The sequence below is a fragment of the Prionailurus bengalensis genome, chromosome B3 (genome assembly GCF_016509475.1).
Source record: "Prionailurus bengalensis isolate Pbe53 chromosome B3, Fcat_Pben_1.1_paternal_pri, whole genome shotgun sequence".
NCBI classification, from domain to species: domain Eukaryota; kingdom Metazoa; phylum Chordata; class Mammalia; order Carnivora; family Felidae; genus Prionailurus; species Prionailurus bengalensis.
The window spans coordinates 50,328,327-50,347,504 of NC_057355.1; the positions used below are offsets into that span (position 1 = coordinate 50,328,327).

General features: G+C 35.0%; 1 protein-coding gene and 1 non-coding gene across 5 annotated transcripts in view; both read right to left on the minus strand.

Annotated features, from left to right (window-relative positions):
* Positions 1 to 19,178, minus strand: part of UNC13C (unc-13 homolog C) — a 617,803-nt gene that overhangs the window by 294,266 nt on the left and 304,359 nt on the right. For all 4 annotated transcript variants that reach the window (XM_043555384.1, XM_043555383.1, XM_043555386.1 and 1 more), the window contains 3 exons: positions 8,178 to 8,347; positions 4,044 to 4,159; positions 2,033 to 2,196 (listed from right to left, as the gene is read on the minus strand). In XM_043555384.1, coding sequence (XP_043411319.1) covers positions 2,033 to 2,196; positions 4,044 to 4,159; positions 8,178 to 8,347 — 450 coding nt within the window. The remainder of the gene's footprint in view (positions 1 to 2,032; positions 2,197 to 4,043; positions 4,160 to 8,177; positions 8,348 to 19,178) is intronic.
* On the minus strand, positions 15,279 to 15,385 carry LOC122469707. The gene has a single exon (XR_006293602.1). It is a non-coding gene; the product is annotated as a U6 spliceosomal RNA (small nuclear RNA).

Genomic DNA, 19,178 nt, shown 5'->3' on the forward strand with positions numbered 1-19,178 from the left:
ACATTTAATAAATAAAAATATCATTATCAAATCAAATGTGTAACTAGAAATAGATACAGTTGATCCCTGAAAAATGCAAGGGTCAGGGACACTGACAGCATATAACTTTTGACTTCCAAAAAACTGATCTAATAGTCTACTGTGACTGGAAGCTTTACTGATCACATAACCATCATAAACACATATTCTGTGTAATATATGCATTAAATACTACATTCTTGGAATAAAGTAAGCCAGAGAAGAGAAATTATTAAGAAAATCATAAGGAAGAGAAAGTATATTTACAGTACTATAAAAAATCAATAATCAATAAGGAGACCTACAGAATTTGAACTTTTGTTATTTGAGGGTCAACTGTATAATCTATATCATTGTGTTATCATCTAAGTGCATTTGTCAATTTATTACCAAAGTAAGACATTTTTTTTCCTTATGCCTCTCTGCCTTGCTTTCTCACTTTAGACTAGCAATTGGCAATCTAAGGCCACAGCCAAACCCAGCCCATAGTTTTTGTTTTTAAAATAAGGTTTTATCAGAACATGGCCATGTCCATTTGTTTAAGATCTATGGCTGCTTTTGCATCTGGACTACATAATGGAGCAGTTGTGACAGAGATTGTAGGACCCACAAAGCTAAAAATACTTACCCTGTGGCTCTTCATAATTATGAGCTCAAGTATGGGTCACTTGATACAAAATAAGGTACCCAAAAATATTTTATTGTTACTGTTTACTTAGGTTAAAAAATAAAAGTGATAAAATGAATAAAGGATGATTCTCCTCTTTTAAACTATCAAAGTTGCATTTTTATTGTGCTCATATTACCTTACCTAGTAAGTTATTCTGAATTATACCCATTGACATGGGACAGAGCAGATGACAAACTCATAGACTCCATTAGGGCTGCCCAAATACAAAATAGGTTGCCTCAAAAGGAGTGTGCTGTCACTCTGTGTGAACAAGCACAGGGATGATGACCATCAGTAACAGATTCAGTAGCAGGTCTTCTGGTTTGGAGAGAGGTTCAATTGCATGACCTCCTACTTCCTTTTCACCTCTATAATCTTTAAGTCTTTATTATTTAACATGAGGACATTCTGTCAAATAAAAAAGCATACTTTATTCAAAAAATTTTTTAAATGTATTCTTACACATGCTGTTCTATAATTATGACTGGTGATTAAATGCTAGGAATAGTAAACCCTGAAGAAGACCACTGATTTTGGTCCAGTCTACCTTCATCATTCAGATGGGTGAAAATGACTGATTATTTGGGCCCACATCAATTTGATTGTTGTGAAAATATGATCTAATCAATAATATAAAAGAACAGGGTTTTTTTTTAATGTCTATACATAAATACCTATATATACAGTATATATCTGAACAAGATGCATTTATACACTTAGATCAGGTTTCAAAAGGTGAACTGTGGGCAAGAAACCCAATGCTGAATGCTTACTGAAACTCCTCAGTAAGGGTTATGTGTCTGTGTGGGTCACTTCTGTAGAACAACATTTATTGCAGTGTGCGGGTGTTCTCAATAAATCTTCATTTGGCTGAACTAGTAGCACTGATATAAATATAGAAAGGAAGTATATATAGTTTACTGTTTGGGTCAAGACACTGTAATGGCTCTGGATGTGGCTTTGACACTAATAGACTTTGTAAAGTTGGACAATGCACTACAATCATAAGGCTTTAATTTCCTCAGCTATCAAATAAGGCATTGGTTCTTCAACTTTAGAATTGATGAGAAGTATCAGGAGGGCTAAGTTCCCAGATTGTGCTAACAATGTTCATCAATGGACCACAGTTGGAGCACAAAATAAGGTTTGGGAAGATGGTGGTAGTGAATTATCAAATCCTTAACACTTTACAGCTATGAGAGAGTGGCCAGCATCAAATGGGCACATTCAAATGTAATTGTCTTTAGAATCAAAATTTCATTTGAATAAGAAAAGAAATGAATGTTTTTCTTTCTTTTTAGATTTCAGAGATTTTCGAACATGTACCTGTTCTGTAGTACTTACGTCATAGCTTGATAAATGGATTCAATCCCGTAACGCATGGCAAATTCATCGACTATTTCTTGGGAAGCATCATCAAAGAAAACCTTCCAGGCTTCCTCCCCTTTGACCTCTGGTATTTTCACTCCACCATTAGACTTCACTTCAGTCAAGTAATGGAACAGATTCTAAAAGTAAGTGGTTTTCAATTGTTCAGTAATTCCTCAGAATAGACCATAAATATGTAACTGTAACTTTCAGTAATTTATATTTGCATTGTGATGGCATCTAATGTTTCATTAGCATATATAAGCAATAGGAATATATTGAGTTTTTATCCTAGCTCACCTCGTATTTATGCAAATTGATTTTATTTCTGCCTAAGCCTACACAGAATCAATGATTCAAATATTTTTCATACATACCAATTCATTTTAGAAGGAAGTAAAAGTTTTGCATGTAAACATTTCTACATGCTAGAGCATATTTTACACTCATGGGCTCCAAGTAAATTATAGAGCCCTGGATGAATAACATGATTTTGGCTGTTGATACAGAATTTTAGTATGTAAAGGGCTTTGACTATGAAATGGTTGGAGTCAGAGCAAGGAATTGAGGTTAAAAATGAATGAGAATTTTTTAATGAAATAAAAATCACTACACATATTTTCTTTTTGCTTCTAACAAGTTTTGGGAACTACCTGCTACATAGATGCAGCTTAGGTCACTAAAGGACCCTTTCTTGGATTTCAGGTCTTTTTGGTTCATGGACTAGCAGAAAAAGACTCTGAAAAGCAAAGTACAATGCTATTTCTCATATCCCAAAAATTCTCTCTCCAATCTTTCAGGCTAGAGTTGGCTCTCCATCTTGCCAGTTTCACTGGTTTGAAAACTGAACCACCTTTTTTGAAGGAATATCCATAGCCAGGTGGTAATCAGGAAATTAAGCCTAGGCCCTTTATATAATTATGTGCAATATGTAAATGACTTAAATACTGCTCCCCATTCCTTCTTTGGTAAAATGGAGGTGCAAATAATTACACATATAAATTTTCATAGATACATTTAGGAAAAGTTATTAGCAAAGAGCAAAGATTCTTTCACTTATCTTTTCTATCTTAGGAAGGTACTTTCCTCTCTACCTCTCTGAACATGGGAAAGTACATTCCTCAGTTTTACCTCATATTTTTCAATACACAGGACAAGTGCCATTTGTATCAGAGAAAGGCTCTGGGGACAATTTTAGGCTCTCAGACACAAAGCATCCAATAGAAGCCCAAGATTATACGTCTGTATATCTATTCTGAGGTCAATCTGCCCTTTGGATTCAAACTGGGTTGTATCAACCTCTAAGTCAACCAAGCCTTACTGTTTGGATGGGTATATTCTCTACTACCCTTGGGTGGTAACTACATTTGATATTCTCCATTGCCGACTTGTCTGTGGAATGGGTAATTAAAATGGAGGATGGTTCAATATATATTGAAGCTTTTATGTAATACTCAGAAAAAGAAAAAAAGTCATTGATTACATTGGCTACCAAAAACCATTGAGGCAATGTAGTATTAGCATTTTGTATTTCTAATACTTCCAATTAAATCTTTAACAAAATCTGCACATTAACTCAGCATTCTCAAAAATAATCATATTTGGGTCCTCTCTAGCATTACTAAAGTACTATATGTTTAATGCTTCCAAAATATTTATCATTACTTATTTTTTAATGAATACTTTTAGTATTTTTCTTCTTCCTTGGTCTACTTATTCATCATTATCTTATTGTATTATTGGTTAATACCTGCCTCATGTGTTTGTTCTAACTCTTATTAGAGGATATCTTCTCACCCTTCAGAGAGCAATACATGGGCCATATGATACCCTTCCACATCACGTGTTATTGTACAGGGTCAGAACTCCAGGAACAACTTCACAAACCTAATTCAATTATATTTTTAAACAAAATACCTTGTTGTATGATCCATAAAGTACTATTTCTTTTCTAGATTTTATTATTAACACAATTCAATTGACTTACCTCATGTAAACATGTATATTGTATATGATATGGGGCAACCTTCTCCTCTCCTTTTATCTCCACATTGATTTTCAATCTTATGGCCCCAGATACAGCTGACTTATCTGTCCGTTTCTCTGATAAAGCAAAAAAGTAATTGGTGACTTTTGGAAATATCATATTTTTCATAGAACTTTTCAAAGGCTTAAAAAAGGCTTCCATTTCTAAAAGCCACTTTTCTAGGTCAGGTTTGATTATTAACAACCCATTATGATTCTTGGAAACACAATTTAAAATAATGTGTCTATTATGTGACTAATTGTCAAATGGTGTTATAGATCTTCACACAAAAAAGCTTAATCAGAAAACCCTACCATTCTGATACAAATTTCTGTGTACTCAATCAGTTTATACAATGAAATTAATTATTTGGCAATTAAAATCAAGATAATTTAAAGTACAATTAACCAGAAAACTATTTTTTCTAAAAGCTTTCTCTTCTCTATGCTTGAAAAGATGAGTCAAAGCTCTAACAAAAAGTTTATTAATAGTTTTCTCATCATTGATTTATAAAGACCTACTAATTCCTAAAGGCCTCCTATTTATTTGGATGGAATCAATATGAAGTCAATTCAGTCCAATAATGTACATGTATGTTCGATATGAACTGATCAGTAGATTTAAGAGAAAAAAAGCACAATCACAAAATTCCTAGAAGGTAAATGTATACAGGGGACCTACGTTTGACATCTACTTTATACATGAAATAAAAAGAGGCAAGCTGATCCATTTCACAAATAAAACATAAAGAGGTAGAGTGACAGAGAAAGGTAAAGACTTCCTGACCCTCTTTCTAAGCATAACGGTTTTTAGTCATAAAAGACACAGTTAACCCACGAAGCCTGTTTTCTTATAGTGGAATATCTGCTGACTTTTCATTGTTAATATTGAATAGTCATTATGTTATAAAGATTCTTCTCTTAGAAGTGCCAGGATCATGAGAGTTTCTCTGATTGGCTAGGAGATAGTTGATTCTCAATAAATATTAAAGTTGCCTGCTGGGCCAAAAGAAATCTAAATCCTGGAATCTTTTAGTCACAGACCTCTGTCCAAAGTCCCAGGGGAGCAATTCTGGTTCTTTGATTTTTTTTTCTTCTTCTTTAAAATAATTTTTTAACCATTTATTCATTTTTGAGAGACAGAGCGTGAGTGGGGGAATGGCAGAGAGAGAGAGGGAGACACAGAATCCAAAGCAGATTCCAGGCTCTGAGCTGTCAGCACAGAGCCTGATGCAGGACTGGAACTCACAGACTGAGAGATCATGACCTGAGGTGAAGTTGGACGCTTAACCAACTGAGCCACGAGGCACCCCTGGTTCTTTGATTTTAACTATAATCATCCCAACAGTTCATGGGACACAGGTTCTGCTTAGATGCCCAGAGCTTTTGGTAAAGTCCTCCCATGCATGGAATAGAATCAATTCCATGTGAAGAAAAAGGAACTTTGTACAAAAAGAACAAATACGGTACTTAGGTGGATTGAACCTACTGAAGGATTTTACACAAATTCAAAACCTGTCCTCAGCCTCCCTCCCTTTCTTCTTCTTCCTCTCCTAAAACTCCCATCAGCAATGAGGGCACAAACATAGAAACTGACGGTAAACACGCAAAGACTTCCCTGTCCTATTGCATCATATTTTCCTCCCCACCAATGGGAGGACAGTTCCAGCATAAGAGCTTAAATAGCTGATTTTTACCGATTTTACAATAGCTCATTCAAGCTCCTTGGCAAACTATATATATTCACATCAAAAGACATTTGACAGGAAAAAAAGAACATCAAAAGAATTGCTCTTTTGTCAAAAGAACAATTTAAGGAATTTGTTTTGAATTCAAACTGCTTCATAAGGTCATGTTTATGTACTACAAAACAAAAAAAGGCTATGTATAGGTAAACTACTTTACAACACAAGTTGTGAGTATTGCACAGAGCTAACGGCCTGAAGGTTACTCTTGCCTAACATCTGTTTTCATATAGAAAGTTGTCTTATAGTATAAACAAGATACAGGAGGATGAGCACTGTAACGGAGTTAAAAATTGCATCAATAATGTAGAAGCAATGAGTTTCTTTACAAAAGATTTCTTAAGGGGCACCTGGGTAGCTCAATCTGTTGAGCAGCCTACTTCAGCTCAGGTCAGGTCAGGATCTTGCTGTCCATGAGTTTGAGCCCCGCATTGGGCTCTGTGCTGACAGCTCAGAGCCTGGAGCCTGCTTCAGATTCTGTGTCTCCCTCTCTCTCTGACCTTCCCCCACTCATACTTTGTCTCTGTTGCTCAAAAATGAATAAATGTTAAACAATTTTTTAAAAAAGGAAGATTTCTTTAAAATGTATTTTGATATTGGGTTCTTAGTCTAGCTTGAGTAATTTGTGTCCAGATATATTATATATATTTCTTTCTTTAAAATTATTATATAATTTAGTTTCATTAATTGTATGACTTTATCCCTTTACTTTTTCAAATTTTACATTTCTTGAAGTGTGTGTGTGTTCAAAAAACCAAAAGCACTCTGATTTTCTACAATATATTGATATCCTGAATGGAAATTCTGTAATCGGGGACTGTGTAAAGTCTTCTTGGATTCACAACCAGCCCTTAAAAATTTAATTAAAACATTTCAGATGATATGACTAAAACATTTGAATCTGGCAACCACCAGTTTGTTCTCTATATTTATAGATCTGAATCTACTTTTTTGTTTATTCTTTTGTTTTTTTTATTTTTTTTTAATTTATTTTTTATTTATTTTTGAGATAATGCGAGAAGCAGAGTGCAAGCAGCAGAGCGGCAGACAGAGGAAGACAAAGAATCTGAAGCAGGCTCCAGGCTCTGAGCTGTCAGAGCAGAGCCCGACTCGGGGCTCAAACTCAGCAACCATGAGATCATGACCCGAGCTGAAGTCGGAAGCTTAACTGACTGAGTCACTCAGGCACCCCAATTCTTTTGTTTCTTTACATTCTATATATGAGTAAATGGGGTTGTGGGTATGGGCAAAATAGGTGAAGGGGAGCGGGAGAAACAGGTTTCTAGTTATGGAATGACTAAATCATGGGAATAAAAGGTACAGCACAGGGAATATAATCAATGATATTGTAATAGTGTTGCACGGTGATGGATGGTAGCTACATTTCTGTGAGTGTAGCATAACATACAGAATTGTTGAATCACTATGTTGTACACGGGAAACTAATGTAGCATTAAGTATGAACTACAGGCAAAAATTTTTTTTTTTCAACGTTTATTTATTTTTGGGACAGAGAGAGACAGAGCATGAATGGGGGAGGGGCAGAGAGAGAGGGAGACACAGAATCGGAAACAGGCTCCAGGCTCTGAGCCATCAGCCCAGAGCCCGACGCCGGGCTCGAACTCGCCGACCGCGAGATCGTGACCTGGCTGAAGCCGGACGCTTAACCGACTGCGCCACCCAGGCGCCCCTGGGCAAAATTTTTTAAAACACATATTAAGGATCATGTCCTCTATAGTAACTGAGCTGATGCATATATTTTTATTATTATTAAATTAGCACTGATGATTCTCGGTTATTATTCAATTACTGTAAAATTCAAATTAAAACTTCATTTAATTTTTGGTTCCATAATAAAATTTCACTTAAAAAGTCATGCCAACTAAACATATTCTCAATATCTTTATCAACCAAGGAAATATAAGTTCACACATAATTTGGCTTTGCCAACTAGAGGCTACTTTTATATCATCATTCAAAAGATAACCAAAATATACTTTTTATTTATTACTGAAATTTCATTAAGGGAACAAAAAGAAATAAATCAAACAGCAAAAAGTCGTATGTATCTTTTTCCTGTACATTTGGCAAAGGTTTTGAAGCTCTATTTATGAATTAAAATCTAGAATGGGAGATTTTCCCCCTAAAAGACACCCAATTGATTTTTTGAAAGCCTTTCTCTCTTTATCTCAAATTTACCAACAACTTTCAATAATACTGGACTGAAATAAATATTTCAACAGAATGTGGAAGAACATTGATTATTTTTACTTATATGGGAAGATAACACATGCCACAGGTATTCTGAAATTTTATTTAACGGTTTTTCAAGTAGATTTAAAAATAGTCACCTAAGTTGTACCAGACATCCATCTCTCCACTCAGGGTCCTCACTTCTACAATTGTTTGTCCCAAAAAATCATCTGACTCCTTTTTGAAATGCTGCTTGACTCTGGATTTAATGTCATCATCTTCATCCCACACTCTGACTTTGATTCGATCTGTGGAGTTATGGCACTCACTGAAAATAAATGTGGATAAGTTAACCATTAGTAACTGCTCTAAATGGCATTTGATGTTAGCAACTTATTTTATATATAATTTCTTAATGTTTACTTTTGAGATAGAGAGAGAGAGAGAAAGAATGGGCTGGAAAGGGGCAGAGAGAGACAGAGAGAGACAGAGACAGAGGATCCGAAGCAGGCTCTGAGTTGTCAACACAGAGCCCAACTGGGGGCTCAAACTCACTAATGGTGAGATCATGACCTGAACCAAAGTTGGATGCTTAACTGACTGAGCCACCCAGGTGCCCTGCAACTCATTTTAAATCTGTCTAATCCAGAAAGGCATTGCATATTATTTAATAAAGGAGATTTCTCACCGACATAGTCCATCTAGAGGATGTTGTGGGTGTCAAGGATATTGAAAAATATTGCATTAGTTAAGCAATGTTAATAAGGGGAAATCACACCCTATTCCATCATATTTCCTTTCACTGAACTAGATATAATCAAATATGGGTCAAAAATCTTTGGTGTATTTTCTCTATATTTCCTGTTTGCAATGGTCGTCTAGAACAACATAGGCATGCTCAGAAAATACTGCACCATCAACATAAAGCCAATGTTATAGATGTGAAGAAAATGGATGTCACAGAGTAAAAATGAGACTACAGTTATGTGCAAGTACTTAATAAACTAAAAATCCCAATAAGTGTATAAGATATTATTAAACCAATTAGCATTAAAGCAAAATCCTTCTGTTTTAAAGATGAAACTGCACACTTTAATCCATTCCTCATTTTCAGGTTTCCTCTACCTACTCTTGTTGAAGCCCACACATACTATGTTAGTGTTGCCAACACATATCATGGTGTTTCCTGACCCTATGGCCTTTGTATACACTTTTCCCTATGCTTCTTTGCCTGCTAACCAATCAATCTTTAAGCATCAGCAGCTAGTCACCTGTTCTCTATAACAGTTTTTGTAGCTATTGATCCAGTTAGGATCATCAATGATGAGCTCCAATTTGTTCTACACATGCATTCACTCTAGCATAAGGATCTTCAACCTGGGGTCAGTGAATGAATTCTTAACATACAAAATATATAAAGAGCTTATAAATCCCAAAACCTCAAAAACAAATAATCTAGTTAAAAATGGGCAGAAGACATGAACAGGCATTTTTCCAAAGAAGATATACAGATGGCCAAGAGACACATGAAAAGATACCCAACACCACTCATCATCAGGCAAATGCAAATCAAAACCATAATGAGCTATCACCTCACATCTGTCAGAATGGCTAAAATTAACAACACAGGAAACAACAATGTTGGCAAGGATATGGAGGAATGGGAACCCTCTTATACTGCTGGTGGGAATGCGAATTGGTGCAGCTACCCTGGAAAACAGTATGGTGGTTTCTCAAAAAGTTAAAAATAGAACTACCCTACTAAGATCCAGCAAATGCACTAGTAGGTATTTACCCAAAGGATACAAAAATGCTGATCCAAAGGGGCACCTACACCCTGATGTTTATAGTAGCATTATCAACAAGAGCCAAATTACGGGAAGAGCCCAAATGTCCATCAACTAATGAATAGATAAAGAAGATGTGGAATATATATACATACAATGGAATATGACTCAGCCATTAAAAAGAAGGAAATCTTGCCATTTGCAATGATATGGATAGAACCAGAGAGTATTATGCTAATAAAAATAAGTCAGAGAAAGACAAATACCATATGATTTCACTCATATGTGGAATTTAAGAAATAAAACAAATGAACATAGGGGATAAAAAAAAGAGGAAAATCAGAAAATAGACTCTTAACTATAGAGAACAAACTGAGGGTTGCTGAAGGGGAGGTGGGCAGAGGGGATAGGTCAAATGGGTGATGTATATTAAGGAGGGAACATGCGATGAGCAGTGGGTATTGTATGTAAGTGGTGAATCACTAAACTCTACACCCGAAACTAATATTACACTGTATTTAAATGAAATTTCAAAAAAACTTGAAGAAAGAAAAAAAGAATAATAAAATGACTTCATCTTTATTTTCTTTCAACTATGAGCATAAACAACAAATCAGAGCAGTGTCATCAATACCTGTAAGATTTTATCACTAATAAAACCACAGATATTTACATGTAGCATCACGAGTAATGACTGTAATATTATTTGTAACTATTATGTCCACTACTAAAAGTATTCTTCAAAGTAATTGATTTTCTTTTCAATTCCATGTATTTTATTTCAGGCATTTACAAATACATGATTTTGAAAACAGTCCGTAGTTTTCACCGGATTGCCAAATGGACTAATGGCATAAAACATACTTAAGGACTCTTGACAGTATGCTCTCTCTTCCATTAACCTATGAGGCAAAATCATACTGTACATTTAAGAATAAAGTTTGGAATACGACATGGCAATGTGAAAATTATAGCCGCACTATTTCTATGTAAGGTAAGAGTTTTTTTTACAGAGAGCACTCTGGAAATTTCTGGAATTTTTTTTTATTTTTAACTAATGTTTAGGGGCACTAATGGCATAAGATGGGTTTGGCCAGGGATTTGGACACCTTACCATCTACTGGACAGCCTGCATGATTTGAAATGATACAAAAGTATTAATTAAGATGCAAAATCCATTGAAGATCACCTCAGTTTGAGATTTTATTTTTTATATAAAAGCACCAACTCTTTTGCACATTTTAAGATATTGAAATTTCCAGTGCACCTGGGTGACTCATTCAGTTAAGCATCAGACTCCAGCACAGGTCACCATCTCATGGTTTGTAAATTTGAGGCTCATGGTCAGGTGCAGAGCCTGACTGGGACTCTCTCTCTCTCTGCTCCTCCCCTACTAACAACCTCTCTCTCTCAAATTACATCAACTTTTTTTTAATGTTTATTTTAATTTTTGACAGAGAGACAGACAGACAGACAGACAGACAGAAAGATATACCATGAGTGGAGGAGGGGCAGAAAGAGAGGGATACAGAGAAGCCGAAGCAGGCTCCAGGCTCTGAGCTGTCAGCACAGAGCTTGACATGGGGCTTGAATCCATGAACTGAGAGATCATGACCTGAGCTGAAGTCGGATGGTTAACCGACTGAGCCACCCAGGTGCCCCAAAATATATAAACTTTAAAAAAAGTTTTAAAATTTCCTAGAAAACAGCTAGTATGTAAATCACTAAAGGCCAAGTTTATTGTTGTTGCTGTTCCGAACTTTACCAAGAGTTGTTTTCTGCTTTGAGAAATTGTATTACCGGTGTCAAAATCACTTCAAGTATTTGAATCAAAGTATTTGTATCAGTCTGCAGTTGAAATAGTCACATATATGCTAATTCTACCAACAGATGAAAGCATACATCTACTACATTATGTGTTCCAGGGTACTTGTGTCCGATCCTTATATATTAAAATACATTTTTCTTTATATCATAGTTGGAATATTATGCTTATTTTTTGACATTATATTGATAAAATTGCATATTATTTTGTTTCAACATAAAAATGTCATCATGAATTATATCATATAAAAGGGGTCATTAGGACTAATACTGTTGAGAACTACTAACTACTTCTACCTGACTTATGAACCTCACTTTATTTATCTATAAAAAGGGGGTGATAATACCTATCTTAGAAGATATTTTTGGAAATTAAAATAATATTCTATAACAGCTAGTACAGTGACAGACACTTAAGTGTTTGTTCTATAGTTGGCACTAATATAATGTCCTTATTTCATGAGTTATTTTTGAAGTTAGTACCTATGTTCATTAATATCTATATTCTTGACATGGTTTCTAGCACGCATCTAGCATTAAAAAACATATTCATTACAGATCTGCAAAGTTTTGCCAAAATAAAATGCTATTATACTTGAAGGAAAAATAATGTCATCCTTCTTAGATCATTTTTATCAAAGAAATTCTCTAATTTTGATAACTATTTTCCTATAATAATATGGTGTAAATAACAGGAAAAGAAGAAGAAGAATTAAATCAATGAAACTGTATCTACTGCAACTAACAAAACCACTTTCAACCACCCAGAACAGTTGGAAGAGATGATAGCACAGGTGTGGCCTATTCACTCAGGATCCCAGAGATAACACAAAGAAAATAAACAAAGAAAATCACAAAGAAAATCACAAAGAAAATAAAGTCAATGTAGGAAAAAAAAAAAAAAGTAAAAAACAACCCAGCTCCCAACCCATTTGTCTCATTCTTAGAAAAACAAAAGAAAACTTAGAATATCAGTAAAAATAGTTATCATTGCCATAAACTTAAAACTCAAGATGTTACCAAGGCAGAAAGAAATCCTTCTTGTCACCTTTTGATAAAATAAATCTCAGAGTTCACATACATCCTAGGAAACAGACATCAAATATAATTTTTACCTGCAAATAATAGGCACGATAAATAGCAAACTCTGGATAATAAAGATTGGTAAACATTTCTATTTATTTAAATTTCTATTATTATTTAACAAGATCAAAACATCCTGTCTTGTTTCTAGGAATAAATTTTTGAGGCCCTAGGCTTTGTTATAAATTTAAGGTAAAGATTTTCAGCTTATTATATATATACAACACACACAAAAAATAATCCATATACAAGAGTAATAACACATATATGTGTATACAAATAAACACACATGTATAACTTTTCTTTTTCCTTGTACATACTTCATAAATGTATACGTATACATATATATTTTGTTTTTCTAAGTGTGTATGTGTGTACAAAGATGCCAAGTGGAGAGACAACACTGTAATATCTTTATTTTCAAATTCCTATTTAGAAATAGCTTCTCTGTTTTGTACCAGATGTAAGTACACCTTCTAAATGATTGCTCACATTTCCATTATTTTCTCCATTAATTTAGTTTGTATTTTCTATTATAACATCAAGAGTTCAACATTCCCTCACCCCACATACCCAAGTGCTCATTCACCCATTTAGCACTTATTTATTGAGTACCTTTTAATCTACAGACACAAGTGAGACTTCGTGAGGTTAATTCACCCAACCATACTCTTCCTTTCTTAATGTCAAAATGAATTGCATGTGATATTAATGGATTCAGAACAAATATAATCAGTGATGGGCCCCTATTCTTGTGATTTTGCTGAAAGGAATTTAAATATCTCTGTGTCTCATTGATTCTATTTTTTCCATTTTTTAATTAAGTAAACCTTTAAATTTAGAATAATTATAAATTGAGAGAAAAGTTGCAAAGAGAATACAGAGAGCTCTGCATGTCCCCCAGACAGATTCCTCTATTATTAACATCTTACACTACTAACATTGTTTCCATTTTTTTTCTCAGGAAGACATGCCAGTTCCTACTTTATCTTTCCCAGAGTTTTTTTTAAAGAATATTAAAAAATAAACAATGTTTGCTATTATGGTTTGGGTTTAAGCCATCAGAAACTTACATTTTAATCTCCGCAGAGTAAAGACTGGTGGGATTACCGTTGCAAATGCTGGAAATAAGAGGAGGATTTTGCAATGCATATAAAATCAGAGATTTAGTTTAAGGCAGTGTGGCAAAGAATCATCACAGATGGATGCTTGGCATCTCTGAATATGCGCTTTCCATTTTGACTACATTCCTCCTTTATGTTCCTCATCTTCTCAAGAAAGACTGAAGCTAGATAACTCATATTCCTAGATTCCTCTGTAGCTATGACCCAGATATTTGACCCGCATTCCAGCAAGATCCGAACTCAAAATTGAACAAAGTGAAGCAGTGGCTGTCTTCTGAGGATTTGCTCTTTTGGAAACAGAGGTGGTGGGGCTTTAATATTTTGACATAGAGTTTCTGGTGTTTAGTTATGAGGAGCAAAAGTACTGGTTAAAGATGGCAATGTTGTTTTCTCCAAAGAAACCCTATGATATAATTGGACATTGTTTCTCTACAGTAGCTTCAAAAGCAGGCACTTGACCTCTCCAAAAGCCTTGAGCAACTTAACAATGTAAGAAATAATCTTTCTTCTTCATAAACTAGTGTGAACTCTGTTGCTTGTAAAAGAATACTGAGTAATGTAGTCATTTTTAAACAATGAAGGGAGCTTCAATAACAGAGATTGTGTGGAATTGGTCATGGAGAACATGATGGGGACAGACAGTGAAGATTTAATGACCTCAGTCTGGAAAGCCAATTCATTTTGAAATGCAGTAGCAAAACAACCAGTCAAACTGATGCTTGCTATGCCCTGGAACTCTGACGACATGGCAAGCAAAGCTTTTTTATTACATGAGTGGTAGAAATAAAATTTAGAATGTCTCCTTGTGCTTATTAAATTTTGCTGCTTTCAAAATGCACTACAGTGGAGGTGCACTCAAACTAAATCTAGACAGTCTGTAAGCAGAGATGCCAAGAAGCAGAGCTATGCCCAAAGAGGCTCACTCTGCTTGTGTCCTGCAATATAAATTGAGGAGATCATAATTTGGAACCCTGCAAGGTTGAGAAAAGCCAGCTGCTTCTGTACATAAAAATGTGATGCGTATTTAACAAGCAGGGGTCTCTAAGCGCAACTTCAGACAGATAAAACTGCTGTCTCTGGGCTTTTCAAACACTTTCCTTCCGGAGGTCTCTGAGTGACAGTGAAGAAAACTGAGAGGCAAAGCTGAGATTCCTGGTGTTGCATTCTCACCCTGGCATACTTACTGTTTTGCATAGGGTGAGGCAGCAGCTATCAGGTTAAGAGAAAGGAATTAGAGCAGAGGAGCCAGTAGTGAAGAGTTAAAATTTCCAGACTTATGTGGTTACTCGTAAAATTGTGCTGAAACCCATCTTCTGGAATCCTGGTAAATATTTTCCAGGGAAGAGTATTGCCAAATGTGCCTCAGCCTGGCTATAGCTGTACTTAAAGCAAATGCGTTGCTCTTCATATCATCATCATGATCGTCATGATAATGATTATCATCATCATCTAAAGTTTCACTGATTTTTATGTCATCCTCATGCAAGACCCCTGCTAATCTTCTCTGTATTGTTCTGATTTTAGTATACGTGCTGCCAAAATGAGCACTTTTTAATTGTTTTTACAGCCCACTTTCATTTGCTTTCAAATTTCCACAGTACCTGCTTAGAGTATAGGCATTGACAAATTGGACAAGGAAGGTGTCCCCAAATGTAGAACCAATAACCTGGAGGAAAATGGATGAAAGAAATTCATCTGGAAAGTACAAGGGCCTGCCAGATTGGTTAGCCAAGCACTACTTCCGACACTAGGATCACCAAGTCCTGAGTGTACCTGGCCAGTAGGACTCTGTATTTGCTGATGTACCAACAAAGGTCTTATCTTTCCTACTTTCCCTATTACTGAATGAGACTTCTAAATTAGTATTACCTTATCTCCTTTTCTCACCACTAGAATACATTGGTAATTTTGGAGGACGAGAACTTTAATTTGTAAGACGTAGCATCACAAAGGTCCAAACCTGGAGCTGACGGAGAGACTACCCAGACATCATGGACTTCAAGTTAACTGCAGAAACTGGATACAATGTTGGGATTGCCTACTTGGGAAGGGTGAGGATGAATTCATTTTATTCAAATTAAATAAAGAGATAGAAAGGTTGTATATAAATGTTAAATAGTCAAAGAGGTAGAAGGTGGCAGATACTATAAACATGTTCACTCAACAACCTTTCAACCCCTCCTTTTCTTTTTCTACCTTTATGCAAGTACTTCAGCCTCCCTAGTCACTGGAAATGACCACTTAACATAGTCCTTTTAATCCAATATAAGCCCAAGTCTTCTGGTCTTGTCTATTATATTTTCTTCTTTTATTATTCTGGAATGTGGATATAGAATAGCTTTCACTAAAGATGTTAAAACAAAAAAATGGATAAGCTTTGTTCTTTGATGGAATATAATTCAGTTACTGTATTAGCCCTCAAATCCCTGTACCTGGAATTCCTACTGCATGAAATAAACCACTTTTTACTAAGCTACAGTTGTGGTTTAATGTAAAAGTAAATGAAATTCTAATCAAATTAAGTAGGAAAATTATTTTAAAAAACTATAAAGTTCATTTTTGCTTGATTGCCTCGGATACAATTTAAAACAATTAATTTTTATACTTGCTGTGTTTTATGCCATTTCTTAACTACTTAATGTGTTTCCCAAACTCTGATTTTTATGAAAACACAAAGTTTTGCATTTAAGATGGGAAATGACAGGCTCACATAAGAAAACAAAATTTGACAGCAAGAGAAATATCTTTACATACAAGAAAAAAAAATCTGTCACATATAATAGAAAAACCATAGTCTGATTAAATCTTTCTCCACTAGACCATATCCAACCTGATTATTTATCTAACCCAGACTTCTAGTTTAGTTTACCAGTTTGTGAATTTGGCTTTTTTATCAGGAAAGAATAAGATATTTTACTGTACAAACACTTGAAAAATAAAATGAATAGTGTTAGAGCCATTTGCTTTGTGGTTTTCCTTTAACTAAAAATAATTCCCTTCTTAAAGAGTGGATGATATGTCTAATTTTATGGTTTTTCATTGTTAAAGACTGGTTTTGTTTCCATGGGAATACAATATTTTATTTCTTCCCAAATTAAAGGAAAACATATTCCCCCCCCCCCCCCCCCGGGACTCAGAATTTTTGTGTGTGTCTGTGTTTTTGTTTTTGTTTTTAAATATATGAAATTTATTGTCAAATTGGTTTCTATATAACACCCAGTGTTCATCCCAAAAGATGCCCTCTTCAATACCCATCACCCACCCTCCCCTCCCTCCCACCCCCCATCAGCCTCAGTTTGTTCAGTTTTTAAGAGTCTCTTATGGTTTGGCTCCCCCACTCTAACCTCTATTTTGCATGTGTGTGTGTGTATGTCTGTGTGTGTGTGTGTGTGTGTGTGTGTGTGTGTGTGTGTGTGTGTTTTGTTTTTAATTCATAGGTACCATATCTCTGTAGAGCCAATCAACGTTTTGCCAATTTTTTTTTTGGCTGCCATCCAAATGACTAATTTCTTTATAATTATTTATTCCAATTTTGCAAATGGTTTCAGTGCAAATATGTTTAGATTTAGAGTTTCCTGTAGATGGCCCAATATCCATCTCTAATGGCTAAAGCAAAACAAAAACAAAAACCCACTCCTTACTCAAATTATCAGAGTTTAACCCATTCTGAGAAAACCTGCTTTACCTACACAGATGCCCATGATTTTTTAAAGTCAATAAAGCCTAAATTCATGCAAAGAAAAACACACCCTTGCTCAAGTAATCATACTTTGATGGATCTAATGAAGAAAGTAAAATACACATCTCGAGGCAATTATATCACATAAAAAGCCAACAGGAAGTGATGTTACATTAAAAATCATGTCTATTAAAATTATATAAAACTATAGCCATACCTTTTAAGTGTAGCAAATGAGATTTCTATAATATTTTAAATGGTATTGTACTGAGTTTGGTTAATAGAAACATTTAATAAAAGAGACTAAATATATATGAGTAAATATGTGTGGGCGTATGCACTAACAAGTTATAAGGGTATATATCAAAATGTAGGTGGAAGAATTCATAAAAGTTTGTATTTTATTTTCATATTTATCTCTTACAATCAACAAAAGTGTACTTTAAAATACCTAGTAATTGTAAATAATCCCACTTCAACTCAGGCTGGAAGGCAGAACATTGGCTGAGAAAATCATCAGCCAGAAACCAGCAAGAGCCATCCCAAGGCAAAGCAGCAGCAGCCTTTTAAACAGTAATTAAATTCTCTAGTTACAGCTTAATTCCTTAAACCCTGACCCACCAAATGGAAATAATGTGAGACACTCAGTGTTCACATTTCCTTTTAGTGATTTATTATGAATTATGTAGCCCACTTTCACTGCAATATTGATGTCTCATTTGTTACTGAAGGAAGATCCCAACCCTATTACCTCTGAAGTGTATTATAGCACAGGAACAAATTCTAAGTTCAAAACCCAGGGACAGTACACAGCGACTTTTCTCACCTGCATTTATTAAGGACAAGTTATGGGTATCAGGATCAAAATAACAGCCCCTAATATTTTACTCTGAAGTTTTCATGAGGTTTTTCTTTGTAGTAATAGAGCATTGGAGATCCATTCTATAAATTAATGACAAAGCAGATGATAAAAATAACAAGAAATGAATTATATTCTTAGTGGCACTTCCAAAAAAGGACAGGAGGTGAAGAGGGATTCATGCACTGGCTGAAAGAGCCCTTGAAATGTCACAGATCGCAGAACCAAAAGGCAAAGGATTACCTGGTAAGATACACCCATTTGCCTGCCCTACCTTCAAGCCTTACAATTAGATCATAAATACCTCAAAGTCTTGTATTCTAATTTTATATCTAGTGTTTTCTCCACAGATACTATATTGCAGAATAAAATTATTTTGATAGCTAGCTTAAGAATTATTAAATACTATTAAAATTTTGCATTAATTAATCAAAACTAATGATGTTAAGATAATAAAAGAAGGGCACTACTGGGTGGCTCAGTGGTTAAGCATCCCACTCTTGATGCTCAGGTCACGTTCTTGGAGTTTGTGGGTTTGAGCCCCACACCCGGCTCTGTGCTGACAGCATGGAGCCTGCTTGGGATTCTCCCTCCCTCTCTCCTTCTCTCTTTCTCTGCCCCTTTCCTACTCATTCTGTCTCTCAAAAATAAATAAATAAATGAATAAATAGATAGATAGATAGATAGATAAATAAAATAAAAGGATAATAAAGGCAAAAAAAACTTTAGACAAATACGTTACTGCCCATTTTGCTGTGGAAAGAGAGATTAGGAAGACAGAGATCAGAAAATAGAAAGATATA